Source organism: Cygnus atratus, chromosome 10, assembly GCF_013377495.2.
Source record: "Cygnus atratus isolate AKBS03 ecotype Queensland, Australia chromosome 10, CAtr_DNAZoo_HiC_assembly, whole genome shotgun sequence".
NCBI classification, from domain to species: domain Eukaryota; kingdom Metazoa; phylum Chordata; class Aves; order Anseriformes; family Anatidae; genus Cygnus; species Cygnus atratus.
The window spans coordinates 14,223,459-14,236,576 of record NC_066371.1 but is presented as its reverse complement, the minus strand read 5'-3'; the positions used below and the strand labels follow the sequence as shown (position 1 = coordinate 14,236,576).

The 13,118-nt window shown below is 60.0% G+C and overlaps 1 protein-coding gene across 1 annotated transcript in view; it reads right to left on the bottom strand.

The window, feature by feature from the left end:
• The window catches only part of CACNA2D2 (calcium voltage-gated channel auxiliary subunit alpha2delta 2), a 193,155-nt gene that overhangs the window by 19,042 nt on the left and 160,995 nt on the right, over positions 1–13,118 (bottom strand). Inside the window, exons 5-8 of the mRNA XM_035546621.2 lie at positions 10,532–10,594; positions 3,898–4,036; positions 947–1,078; positions 785–842 (exon numbers count right to left, since the gene is read on the bottom strand). Of these exons, the coding sequence (XP_035402514.2) occupies positions 785–842; positions 947–1,078; positions 3,898–4,036; positions 10,532–10,594 (392 nt within the window). The remainder of the gene's footprint in view (positions 1–784; positions 843–946; positions 1,079–3,897; positions 4,037–10,531; positions 10,595–13,118) is intronic.

The window sequence follows — 13,118 nt, the reverse complement described above, 5'->3', positions numbered from 1 at the left end:
GTGGGATGCTCCGGCCGGGACATGCCAGCTGCGTGCTCTGCCCACATCGAGGAGCTGCTGGGGACACATGGTGGAAACGGGGTGCAGATGGGCATTGAGGGGGACAGATGCTTTTTGGGGAGCAGGGGGACCCCCGGCATCGCTGAGCCCCCAGCCGCAGGCGGGCAGAGCAACAATTTTTTGGGTGGCCCTTCGGGAGCCCAGGAGTTGGACTCGATGGCCCCGTGGGTCCCTTCGCCTCGGCTGTTCTACGATTCCGTGGTACTTGGCGCTGCCAGGCGGGCACGTCCACCTGGGCCAACGGCGAGTGGCTCCGTCACGCTCAGCTCGGTGCGCAGCTGAATCGGAGCTCGCAGCTATCGCTTCAGCACCGGCTGGCTCTGTCTCTGCGTTTATCGCGCCGTCCTTCTGGCTCGGCTCTTCGCGAGCCGCTCGCGTCCCCCTTTAAATGGGTCGCTGCGGGAACGCTCGCACCGTGGCGGCGGGGGGCCCCGGGGGTGCAGGGCAGGGGGCAGCTCTACCTGCTTCATCTGGATCTAAGGATTTATCTCTCCATCTCCCTCTGCCTTCCCGGCGCTGGAAGAGGGGAGGGGAGCGGGAGATGAAAGCTGCAGCTTGGATGCCCCTGCCTGTGTTATTGTATCCATTTTCCAATGCCAACGATGTGTGAAATGAAAATTGGACAGAGCTGGCTGCTCCCGGAGCCGGAGTCTGGCGTGCCGGGGGGTGGCAGGGAAGGGGGACGGGGGGCCCTTCCTGACCCCCCCAGCCCTTGTCCCCTTACCAGGGCCGTCTGCGCACGTCGTAGAGGTCGATCTTGTTGGGGGCTCTCCACGGGGTGGCTGCGGGCGAAAGGCGGGCGGTGAGCGAGGCGCTGCCATCTCCCCAGGGACGCCGTCCCCGCGCGGGGGGACCCTGGGGACAGAGGGACGCCCCCGCCACGCACCGGGGTAGTAGCGGGTGACGCCGGTGGCGCTGCCGAAAACCTGCCAGAGCAGGGAGGGGTCCTCCTTGCGGTTCTCGATGAAGACGTCCTCCAGCGCCTGCGTCCAGTTCAGCTCGTTGAGGATGACGGTGGCTGCAAGGCACAGAGCGGGCGGCTGGGGGGACGGGGACCGCGGTGTGTCCCTTCTGCCCCTTCCCGAGGAGGAGCCCAGAGGGGCCTGGCAGCCGTCACCGCGTCCCCCCTGCCCCCTGCGGGGCTCAGCACCGGTGGCACCAGCCCGCTGTCCCCCTCGGCTCCGGGAGGGGACAGCCACTGCCATGGCCTCAGCCTCCTTCCAGCAAATGCCTCCTGGGACCGTGCCAGCCCAGTGCCAGGGACAGCCACCAGCGGGACACGGACGGGCCCTGCTCTGCATTCCCGCTGGCCCCCGCACCTGACGCAAAAGCAATTAAGATGCCAGCAAACAGAGGCTTTAAATTATTCAGCTATTAAAGCAGAAGATAAGCTGCCGGCAGCCTCCACCCGTGGTTAATTAAACGGGGCCGGTGGAGCGCGGGGAGGCTGCCGGGCAGCACGTGGGGACAGCAGGACGTCCCCGTGGGCACGGGGACCCTCCTGGCACCCCCAGCTCTTGGGGAGCCCCACGGCGTCCCCATATCCCGCTGACCACCCCAGCCAGACGTGCCTCCTGCCACGAGCTCCCAAGCCATTTCTGAGCCCAGGGCCGCGCAGCGCTGGGTTCCCTGGAGCCGCTCCGTGGCTCAGGGCCGGCCCTGCCACGGGACGTGCTTTGTGCCACCGGGAGGCTGCCGGGTCCTCCCGGCACGGGGCTGGCCACAGCCACCACAGCTGGGACACGGCCGCAGCCCAGGGACTTTTGTGGAGGAGGGCAGCCACCAAGGCTCACGCATTCCTATATATATGTATAGAGATATATACACCCTCCCAATATATGCATATATATATGTACCCTCCCTGTGCACACACAACCCCTATTATCATCCCTGTGCATAAACACAGCCCCTATGTGGGATCTGTGTGCGCACACAGTCTTTACACGGGGACATGGCCACAGCCCCTTTATGTCCTGCCTCCCACACACAGCCCCTACACCCCTCCGTGCACACACAGCCCCCACACCTCTGTCCACGAGCGCTGCCCCTATACGTTCCCTGTGCAGGGACGCAGCCCCCATACACACAGACGCAGCCCTCCCTGCGTGTGGACCAACGAGCCTGGGACACCTCCTGTCCCTGTGGGTGAAGGCCAGAGCTGCCACCCCAGGTGACACGTCCCCAGGCCCCAGCCTGGGGCAGCGCAGGGCTCGGGTGGCTGGAGATGCTCCATGGTGCGGCTGCTCTGCGCCCTCCTGTCCCCGTCCCCACCTCGTCCCTGTCCCCAGCAGGGTGAGCCCAGCCCCGCCCCGCCAGAGAGAGATTGCGGCTTTAATTAAAAGTGGCACAGTAAATAAAACACATATAGGATGTAATTTGTGTGTGTAGCCAGGGGTGACGGCGGAGGGCGTCTCCGCAGGGTTTTCAGCAGCGTGCCAGGCAGCGATAGTGCCTCTCCAGCGGGCCCCGCGGGGACGTGCCCCCGGTGTCCCCAGCCCACCCGCTGTCCCTGCAGACCGGTGGCCCTGTGCTGCTCTCCGAGTCGTGTCCCAGCCAGGCAGGGGGTTGGCGTGGCTCTGGCCGGGCATCAGCACCGCACCGGCTGGCGAGCGGGGGGCTCGGGGTAATGGCTATTTCACCCCAGCCCTGCCACCCCCTGCTCTCAGGATTTGCTTCATTAGCTGCCCAGCCTGTTCTGCCTAGCTAATAAAACTAATTGCAATTTCTCATCCGGTGATGCCGACGCAGTGAAACCGTTCCACCGACGCGGCTCTGAGCGTGCAGGACAGAAGCACGAGCTCGGCCCCTGTCACCTCACCAAGTGTCACTGAGAGGGGCCGGGCAGAGGTGAGGGGGTGCGGGGATGTGTGGGGGTACAGGGGGGGGCCCCCGGCAGCAGGGTCTGTGCCTGGGTGCAGGATGCGGCCAGTGGCTGCGGGAGGCCGGTGTCCGGCCGGGAGCGGTGCCCAGCTCTGTGCAGAGCAGCCACTAGAGGGAAATGCAGACCGACCGTCACCGTGTGCCACCGCAGCAGGGAGAGGCGGGACAGCTCCAGAAGCTCGGGGACTGTCACCTCCCTGTGGGGACACGCCAGCCTGGCCCAGGACCACACGGTGGTGTGGCACGTCCGTGTCATCCTGCACAACCCCCTCATCCATCCATCCGTCTGTCCGTGCATCCATCCATCCCCCCGCCACCCTGGTGCACACCGCTCCCCCGTCTTGCCCAGCTCCAGGGCTGGACAGCCAACCTCAGCACGGTCTCTGGGGTCCCCAGGGAGCCGCAGGGGCACTGCCATGGGACTGAAGACCCCCACCCTACTCTACAATAGCCCAGGATTTCACCTGCCCTTCCTACCCTTCCAAAGCCTCAGTCCAAAGCAGCCTGAACCCAGCGAGCACCCGTACCTGCTTCTCCCAGTTCCCACTGCTCAGCCCCGTCTCGCTCCCTTTTAGGAGCTGGGAGCCCCCGCCTCGGGAACTGCTCCCAGCACGGAGCTGCTCTGTCCCTCTGATCGTCTCCGGCTCCTGCTCTGAGCCTCCTCCTACGGGGAGGATCACAGCCACGTGTCGGCCGTGTGGGCGCAGCGGGATTTACACCATCCCTTCCCCAAAAACTCCTAACACCTGATGCACCTCTTTGGTCTGCACTGAGCACAGAGCTGCTGCAGCGCAGGGACCCAGCGGGTCCCTAACACTGGGGGACGGCGGCTGAGAGCCACTGGGCCTAGCAGGGACCCCGGGGACACGGTCCCCAGGGCTGTGGCACCGAGAGCCGGCCATGCGGAGGCTGTGCCCGGCCTCGCAGCACAGAGCCGAGCGGGTCGAGGGCACTCACAGCCTTTGTAGATGTCCGTGGGGATCTGCACTGCGGCGTACGAGTAGTTAACCTTGGTCTTGAAGTTGGCGTCGTCGGTGAACTCCAGCTTCAGGGAGTTGGACTTCTCCCGCTCGATCTCTTCTCCATCAGGATCGTCCTGGGGAAGGAGCAGAGCGCGTGGGGACACCGGGGACATGTGCGGGGTGCCCCCACCCGAAGCCAGCGCCAGCCCACCCCGCGCAGACCGGCAGCGCTGTCTGGGGCGGCTGAGCTCGGCTTAGCCTTGGCACTGAGCTTGGTAGCACGGCAGGTCTGAAACCAGAAAAAAAAACCCACCCGGGCAAAAAAAAAAAAAAAAAAAAGCCTTGAAAATCAATTAGCAGCAAAAAGCAACTATCAAAGAGCAAATTAAAACGGAGTGCAGCTTAACGCTCTGTCAATAAGCAATGCAAACAATATTTAATTATGGTGGAGAGATGGCAAATTCCCCACTGCTGGCGCTGGAGCGCGCTCCCTCCGTCACAGCCGCTCCTCTCCCCCGGCACCGAGCGGAGGGGCCCTGCGCTGCCGCACGGGAACGTCCCCTGCCCAAGCCACAAGTGCCCCCGGGGACACAGGGAGGACCTTGGCCCGTGCCTGCAGGACACGGCAATGGGTGGGAGGGAGAGAGAAGAGATGGAGCAACGTCGCTACAGAGCTGCAGAAATCACCTCTGCCATCATGCCAGGGGCGAGGAAAGCCAGGGGAAGGTGATGGCCCCGAGCCCGCCGAGCTGCTGCACCCCTGCCGTGGGCACAGTGGCTGGGACAGCTGCTGGCAACCAGCTGTGAGAGGCTCAGGGCAGGAGGAGGATGAGGACGAGGATGCTGCCCCTCATGCTCCCCGGAGCCATCAGCTCTCCCACCAGCGTCTTCCCAAAAAGAGCCGGAGTCACAGGAGGACGCGCAGAGACGCCACCTCCCCTGTGACAGCTTGGGACAGACGCCCAGGTGGTGACATTCCCCTGACATTGTGAGGGTGGCAAAACCATTCGCCACAGCTCGGGCGAATAACAGGATTGATATGCAAGGTTTGGTTTTTAATTCCAGCAGATGCATCGGCACTGTCAGCACGCGGGGCTGCCGGCCGCCCGGAAAGATGCTGAACTCAATTACGGCTGAGGGAGCCCAGCAGCAGGCAGGGGACGGCTCTGCCTCCCCAGAGCGACGTCGCTGAGATTGAAATCCAGATTACACTATTCCATTTCACGTAAATCCTGAGAAAAGGAACGAACTTGGCTGCCTGACCCACCACAAAACCCCAGAAGAGTTCGCCTGGTGCCCTCGGCTGAAAAAAGGCCGTGGCCGTGCCGCGTGATACCCAGAGAGCGGGTCCAGCCAAAAACGTGCTCCTGACGTGGGGCTCAGCTCTCCGTGCTGCGAGCACCGGAGTGTCCCTGCCCGCCCGCGAGCACCGGGCCTCATTCAGGGGCTGAGAATGGGCTTTGGAGGGATGTGGCGAATGCTGGACAATGCCATTGCCCTGGGGTGCCTGCAGCAGCCGAACCTCTGCTTTGCCACCCAAACATCTCCTCCTGAGCCCTGGCGACCCCCAGCCTCACCCGCGCCAGCAGGAACATCAATTCCCCACTATTCCCCCTTCGCTGTCGAGTTTATTCACAATGTCACCAGAGCCGGAACCACCGGATATAATTCCCGGTCCCGTGTTTATCATTATTCCCTTATATCACCCACATCCGAGGGGCTAATTTGTATTCTCCGAGGTTCGGTGCTGTCTGGCTGCTCTCATTCATGTAGCTGTAAAGAGGCATATGTATAGATCTCGGAGACAAATACGCAGCTATCTGTACATAGGACACTTCATGCATCACTGACACCCATACAGCAAGCAGACCCATGGCGAGCTGATGTTATCTGAGCTACATTTACCCTTTATCCCTGTTGAAGCCAGGTGGAATTTGGCTCCTGGGATGGGGTCATCGCTGCCCAGATGAAGCTGCCCGAAGCCATCGCCAGCCCAGGCAGGGACAGCAACACCTCGGTGCTGGATTGGGCTGAAGGAAACCACATGAATGGGGCCAGGGGAAGAAATCCCGCACTAAATTGGTATATTAGAACAAAGGAGAAAATGATTCAAGCTCTCCTGGATTTACATCGCTTTAACTGAGAGCACCTCGGCGGGTCCCTAGCTGGATTTTGCAGCGTTTCTCATCATTACCTTTCACAAGGACTCCAAAACATCTATTTTATCTTTGAAATGTTACGATACGTCCAACAGAACATAAATAGATGCTACAGATCTGAATACCTTATTTGATACACCCCGCTAGAAGCCTTTCCTTTGGCAATGCATCACTATTACACGTATTTATTGCTTCAGCGAGGAGCCGTCGCGCTGGGAACTTTCACCACCTCCAGTGCTTTAGGAGCTGGGTGGAAAGCCACGGTCTGTTTCTAGTTTTTCTCCCCTATGTTCCCCAGATCGGTGAGGAACACCCGGGAGCCAGCACTTTGTGCAGGTTTTACCCCAAATTTTACCGCTGGCGATTCCCTTTCCGTCTGCTCCCGATGGATGGGGGGCACAGAGGAGAGGCGCCCTGGCACTGCCCGAAGCTTTCCCGGGGCTGGGCGGGAGGAAGGGCTGTCGGGGTTGCGGTTACGGCTCTAGGTGTGCCGTGCCGTGCCGTGCCGGCCCTCAGAGGACACCACCGGCCCTCGCTGCAGTTTGGGGTTCGGGGCGCATGACCTGGCACAGCCCCGCCATGCCTCCGCGAGGCAGCTCCAGCGGATGCGAACGCCCCCGTCCATCTCCATGGGAACGAGCCACCGCCGCTAATGATGGCTGTTCAAATGTCAGCGCCGATGACAAACGCCCGGCTGATGCGGCCAGTGGGTTCGGCCCCGCAGCCGCGTCCCTCCTCGCCCTGCCTGGTACCCCAGCACCCCGATCCTATCCGCAGGCTCCCAGCCCCTAGCAAGGGCAGATCACCCCGAAATATCATCTGTGGAAACTTCCCACTGATCCGCGTTAAAAACCAGCAAAATGCAAATCTCCAGGTGCTGTGATTGCTCCGGCTGATGAACACGCCGAGCACGCGGCCGCGGTTCGCCTGCAGGCCCCGCAGCTCCGCGCGGGCCGGGGGCACAGCCGGCCCCGAGCAGCGCCAAGGTCACGCAAGGTGGCAGGGAGGAGAGGCACGGTGACAGCACGCACTGCTCCTCCTGGGGCCCGGGAGCGTTTCATCCTCAGCTAGAAAATGAGGCGGTGTTTTTTTTTTTTTACTTTTGCTAGAAAGGACGGATTCTGGGAGGTGAGATGGGGTGGGGAGGGAGCGAGGTGGGGGCTGCGGGGCTGCCCTCTGGTCCCACAGCAGGGCCCAAGGCACCGGCTGAGGGACCCCAGGCAAGTGCAGAAGCGCCCTTCTCCATCTTAAATTCCTCAGCTTTTCCTGAAATCCAGCTATTTAATGCCAGGGAGAGAGGCAGCGTGTTCTCCAGCCACGTTCCTGCTTTTACAGCAGCACAGGTTATAAATAACAATCAGCCTCTCCTGCTAGCTGGCTCCCCTATCCCCCTTCTCTCTTTTTTTTTAATCTTTGCCAAAGGTACTGTTTAGAGATCTTTCTAGACCATTTATTTTTAAATTACCAGCCAGAGGAGGGAAGAAGGGGGGCGGGGGGAGGAAGGAAAAAAAAGTAAAAAGGCAAAAGAAAGAAACTTCTCAGGCTGATAGCTTATCGGGAGGAAATCCAAATGTCACGAGTCGAGGAAGTTGGAAGATTAAATTTTCCAACACCCTTCATCTGCTGCTGACATTTCAGGGCTCGTTCGCCCTCCTCCCTCCTCTCTGTGCAGCCGAGGAGCGGTGCCACGGTGCCGGGGCTGGCAAGGGGCGAGGGAGGAAGGCGGGCAGGGGGTGCTCCGGGTGCCAGGACAGCAGGCCCATGGTGGAGCAGGCTGACCCCTGCAGCCCCCGGGCACCATGCGGAGCAGATCCCCACGCCACGGCCCGTGGAGGAGCCCACGCAGGAGGCCCAGAGGGAGTCACCCCCGGGGGGGACCCGTGCTGGGGCCGTTTGCTCCCGACGGACAGACCCCGCAGTGCAGGCCCACATCGAGCGGTGCTCGAAGAGCTGCGAGCTGTGGGCAGCCCATGCAGGACCGGCTTGGGAAGGGACCCCACGTGGAGCAGGGCAGGTGGTGACCGTGAAGGAGCGGCGGGGACGCAGCGCTGGGGACTGACCGCAGCCCCGCTCCCTGCTGCTGGGGGGAGGCAGCAGAGGGAGGACGAGGGAGGTGGTTTTGGTTGGCCTTCAGCCCTCACTGCTCTCGTCTGTTCGCAACTGGCAATAAATTCCATCGGTCTCCCTACGCTGAGTCTGTTTTGCCCGTTGACAGTAACTGGTGAGCGACCTCCCTGTCCTCACCTCAACCCATGAGATTTTTCATCCCATCTTCTCCCCATGTCCCACTGAGGAAGGGGCGCAAGAGCGCGGCGTGGTGGAGCCGAGCCCCAGTGCAACCACCGCACACGGACATGGGGCAGTGCTCAGGGTCGTTCTGCAGGAGGGCTGCTGCAGGAAGAGCTGCCTGGAAAACCCAGCTTTAGCTCCTGACCGGCAAAAAACAGTTTTTAGCTTGCTTTTTATCCCTGCCTGTTTATCCCTGCTGTTTATCCCTGCCTAGAAAAAATAAAGTTTTTTTTTTTCTTTTTTTCTTACCAGAACAGGAACAAAACATTTTGGGTCAAGAAGCCCTATCTCCTCTCTTTTCGCAGCCTTCCATCTCCCTGCACCAGCAGACCGGATTGCTGCCTTGCAGAAGCGAAAATATTCTGTTCGGAGGGTGGCAAAAGGAAAACATCCGACTTCTAATTGCTTTAAGCGCTGAATTCTGCTCCCCCCCCCAAGGGCATGTTCAGCTGGCACAAATCTGCATTTCCCAGCACAGAAATGACTCCGAGTCCTCTGCGTGGCCGCAGCAAAGACACCCTCCAGGCCTGCCACCTCTCGGTGCCGCAGGGTCAGCAGAGCCACCCAGCACGAAGCCCAGGTTTGCTCCCAGAGGCACCGCAGGGGGACCGGTCCTGCAGGGGACAGGGATGGGACGAGGGCTGGGGCTTGCACAGATGTCCCCCCAAAGGCGGATGCCAGTCCCCGATGGGTGCTGCTGTGCCATGGGGACAACTCTGCAACTGCAGCAGCGAAACCCCACTTTACAGCCTGGGAAACCCTTCCAGCAGAGAATGGCACATCCCCGAGGATGCTGGCCTGATTTCAGCATCATCCCCTGCCATACGCAGAATAATAAAAACTGAAAATCGCTTCATTTCTGCGTTGTTCTGCCTGTGATACCCAACTGAGAGTGGCTGCTGATTTCAACGCTTCTCCATGGATAAATTTTGCACCCCTTGCTAGCAGGAAACGGTGAAAACTTTGCTTCTGTAAACATGTGGAGAGCCTTGTGGTCCCCCAGGAAAATTTTCTGCTATCCCAGTTGTTAAAAACCACTATGAAATCCCAAATCTGTTTAGGAAGATAGTGAGCCGAGTGTGAGCAAAATGAATAGGAAGCTCATTTCTTCCTCCCCCTTGTTAAACGTGGCATAAGGCTCGTGAATAAGTCCCAGTTACATTGAATAGGCATTGTCTATCAGAACTAACTTCATTTCAGCAAGATCCTACTCAATTTAAATATAAGAATTGAGGCAAAATAAAGAAAAGATGGAAAGACAGCTATTTAGTTCGATTCAGACCTTCTGGTATCATCTCCCTCCTTTTTTATTCCAGCATCATCTCCTTTTCTCTCTGTTACCTTTGCTGGAAGTAAACTCGCTGGGGTTTCACTGGGCAGCAGCAATGGCACCAGCAGGGAGCTGGCGCTGGGTGACAGCGGCCAGCTGTGGGCAGCGGGGACATCCAGGTCCCCTGTCCCCTGCCCTGCAGTGACAGCAGAAGCCCTGCCCAGCCTGACGGATGGCTCAGTCCTGCTCTGTGTCCCCTGGGCTTGGAGCTGCCGCCCTCCCTGCTCCCTTCCTCTCCTTGAGTGCCAGCCATTTTTTTCTCCACTTTGACCCAAAATCTGCTTTAACGCATGGGACAGTCGCGGTGGGATGGAGCAAGGATGCAAGACCCCCCTGGGCTTGCCCAAGCCCAGGTCAGACATTGCTCCTGGCAGGGCCTGTACAACAGAAGTCAGGATCTGGCTCTGCTGACCCACACCTGCGAGCCCTGTGGCGCAGCACGATGTCCCCAGCGTGCCACCAGCGCGGGCAGCGCGGGCAAACGCCAGCCCCCTCGGGAGCACGGGCAGAGCGGAGCTGTCGGGTGCGGATTTAAAGCCCTGATTGCCAGAAATCACAGGACGGCTGTGCCGGGAGGGGGGCAGAGAATTAGCTTCGGTCTCTAATTAAAGATTTGCTCTTCATTTGAATTTCAGATGCCAGCTTTAATTTTAGAAACTTTCGCAGCAGCAGAGGGACCTGCCCACCTGGCTGCTCCTGGGCCCGGCGCCGGGGGACAGATGGATGAGGACAGCCACGCTGTGCCCACTGTGGAGCTTGGGACCCCCGGGCAGCCCCACCAGTGGCGTGGGACAGCCTCAGTGAGGGTCACAGGGAGGAGCCCGTGCCCGCGGCGCAGCAGGGGTACTCACGGTACTCACGGTACTCACGTATTCCGTGTCTGCCTTGGAGTCGTAGTACTCGATGTCTTCCTCCTGCAGAGAGAGGGGGGAGCTGGGTTAGTGCCCATCGTGGATGGACCCATGGGGGTCCCCATCACCGCCCCCGTTCCCTCTTACCCATCCCTCTGTGCCTCCACCAGCCACCGCACCGCTGGGGACGCCGCCCTGCCTGCCCCAGGCTGTCATGGGGACAGTGCCGGGACCCTCCATGTCCCGTGCCTGCCCTCCGAAGACCTGGCCGCCTCCTGCGTGGCCAAACAGCCCCGGGACAGTGCCATCGGTGTGACACACGGCTGCGCGTGTCCCCGCACCCGGGATGCTCCAGTCCCGCTGCGGGAGCTGCAGCAGAGCCGGGCAGAGGAGCGCAGCGGGGTGGCCGTCCCTCCCTTCCTTCCCGTGTGCCTGAAACGGCGAGCAGCATCCTTGCTTCCACGCAAATGCACGTCGTTAATTTGGGGTATTTAGAAGCTATTTAGGCAGAAAGGTCTGCTCAGACTCCTCTTCCCTGCCTGCTAGGACGTGAGGCAGCTGATAACATTCATAAAGAGGCAGGCAATTCAGAGAGCAGTAATACTGTCAAAACAGAATTTCATCTCCCATCAAAAGGGGTAATTAAAGGGCACTTGGGGGCTCTCTTCTGCGTGCAGGGATGCGAACACGAAGGCAGGCGGCGATGGCGGGGTGACATGTCTGTCTGCTGCTCCAGCAGCCCGCAGCGGCCGCCGCGCACAACCACCCCTCTCCCCTGCGCCGCAGAGCCCAGGCAGCGGTCTGCGATGCTCCGTGCTGCTATTATTTAAAGAGGCAAGGCAGCCGCGCTCAGAGCAGCCAAGGAGGGTGGAAACCCAGCTTAAGGAGATCGGGGCAAATCGCTGAGCCACCGAGGAGGGGAGTGAGGCCGGGGCAAAGTCCCTAGTGGCTGCTGGACGAAAGCCTGGGGCGGCCGTGCCACCAGAGCTGGGGACTGGGGACAGCGTGGCCGAGTGGCTGTCCCCAGCACACTCAGCACCCTGGCTCACTGCTCCTGGTGACGCCCCAGCAGGATGGGGACTGCCAATGGTGGCTTCAGCATCCTCCTCTGCAGCCCCTCCGGCTCCGACTGCTGCAATAAGGAAGAGCCGAGAGGGGAAAGTGAAAAAAAAAACACGAAGCAGCATCTTCCAATTTCTGCTATTAAAAAGCCTAGTCATTAAGGGAATGTACTTATTAATTATCTGTGATTTGTTGTGAAATGCTGAGGGGTTTACAACAACAAGAAGAGGGAAAAAATTAATTTCTCTCCGGATGGCCTCCCGGCACCCTCCTCACACCGCCGCGGCCCCGCGCACGCCCCTGCCCCTTGCCTGCACCGCATCCCCCCAGGTCTGCGGCCATCTGCACGCCGTAATTAAAGGAACCCCTGGGAGACCCGTAACACAAACGAGCTAATTTCATGTCTAATGATCTTTAATCAGAAGTGAGTGTGACTAACAACAGCCATCCAGAAGGTGCTTTGTTACTCATTTTATCTCCCATCGGCTCCTCCAAAAAGCTCCGTTCCCCGCTGGCACGCGGTGGCCCCGCGCCTGTGGTGGTGAGGGGAAGAATCGGCCAGTGTCACTGGTACATGGGGAGATGGGACCTCCTCCATGGCTGGGGAGTCCTAAACCATGGCATTGATGACTCCAGGAGCAGTCGGGTGCCCTCCTGTCCCCACCCCATGCCTCGGACGAGGTCTGTGCAGGTGACACAGCACATGCGGGACAGCCAGCATCACCGCAACCCCATCCTGGTGCCCCTCGCAGCCATCCCAGGGATGCTGGCGTCTCCCGAGGGGAAACAGGGAGCCCCACAATTTCCTCTCCCTCATATTTGCCTTTAAAGCCATGCTCTTCTTCTTCACCTAATTCTCTCTTCCTCCTCCTCCGGTCCATGTTAAATCAAGCGCACGGCCTGTGTAAATAGCACTGGTATTTCTGGAGTCTTTCAGAATAAATACCAATAAAGAAAACAAGTGGGTGAAGATATTGAGGGATTTCGGGGTGAGAGCCCCCAGGCAGAGCCCTCGCCTCTTGCAAATGAGCCTGTGCAGGAGCACGTTGCTGGTTTGAACTGGTGGAAGGGAGGCAGGCACTGGGTTAACCACTGCCCGTGTGCTCCCCCGTCATCCCCCCACAGCAGCTGCGTAATGGCACTGCGAGCATCGCTACAGGAGAAGCACGGGGTAATTTTAGTCTTCAGGTACGTGGAAATTACCTTGGGAGTTAAGTGCAATCACGGAGCAATCTGCAAAAGCTGGTGAAGCCACCCAGGAAGCAGGGTGCCGGCACCAAGCCTTCACATTTTGGGGTCCCCTCCTGGATGGGGCTGTGGGGCTGCCCCGGGCCAGCGCCTCGCTGGTGACTCCAGGCCCCGTGTGTCTCCCCTGGGTCCTCCCGAACAGCCCCAGTGCTCCCGCTCCTCCAGCTCAGCCTCTACACGAGAAGCTAATTAATTAAAGCAGCCTGTGAGCTGCTTGAGAGCTACAAGCCGATTCCTCTCCAGCTGCTCAAGAGGATGCTGTTCTAGCACCGTGATC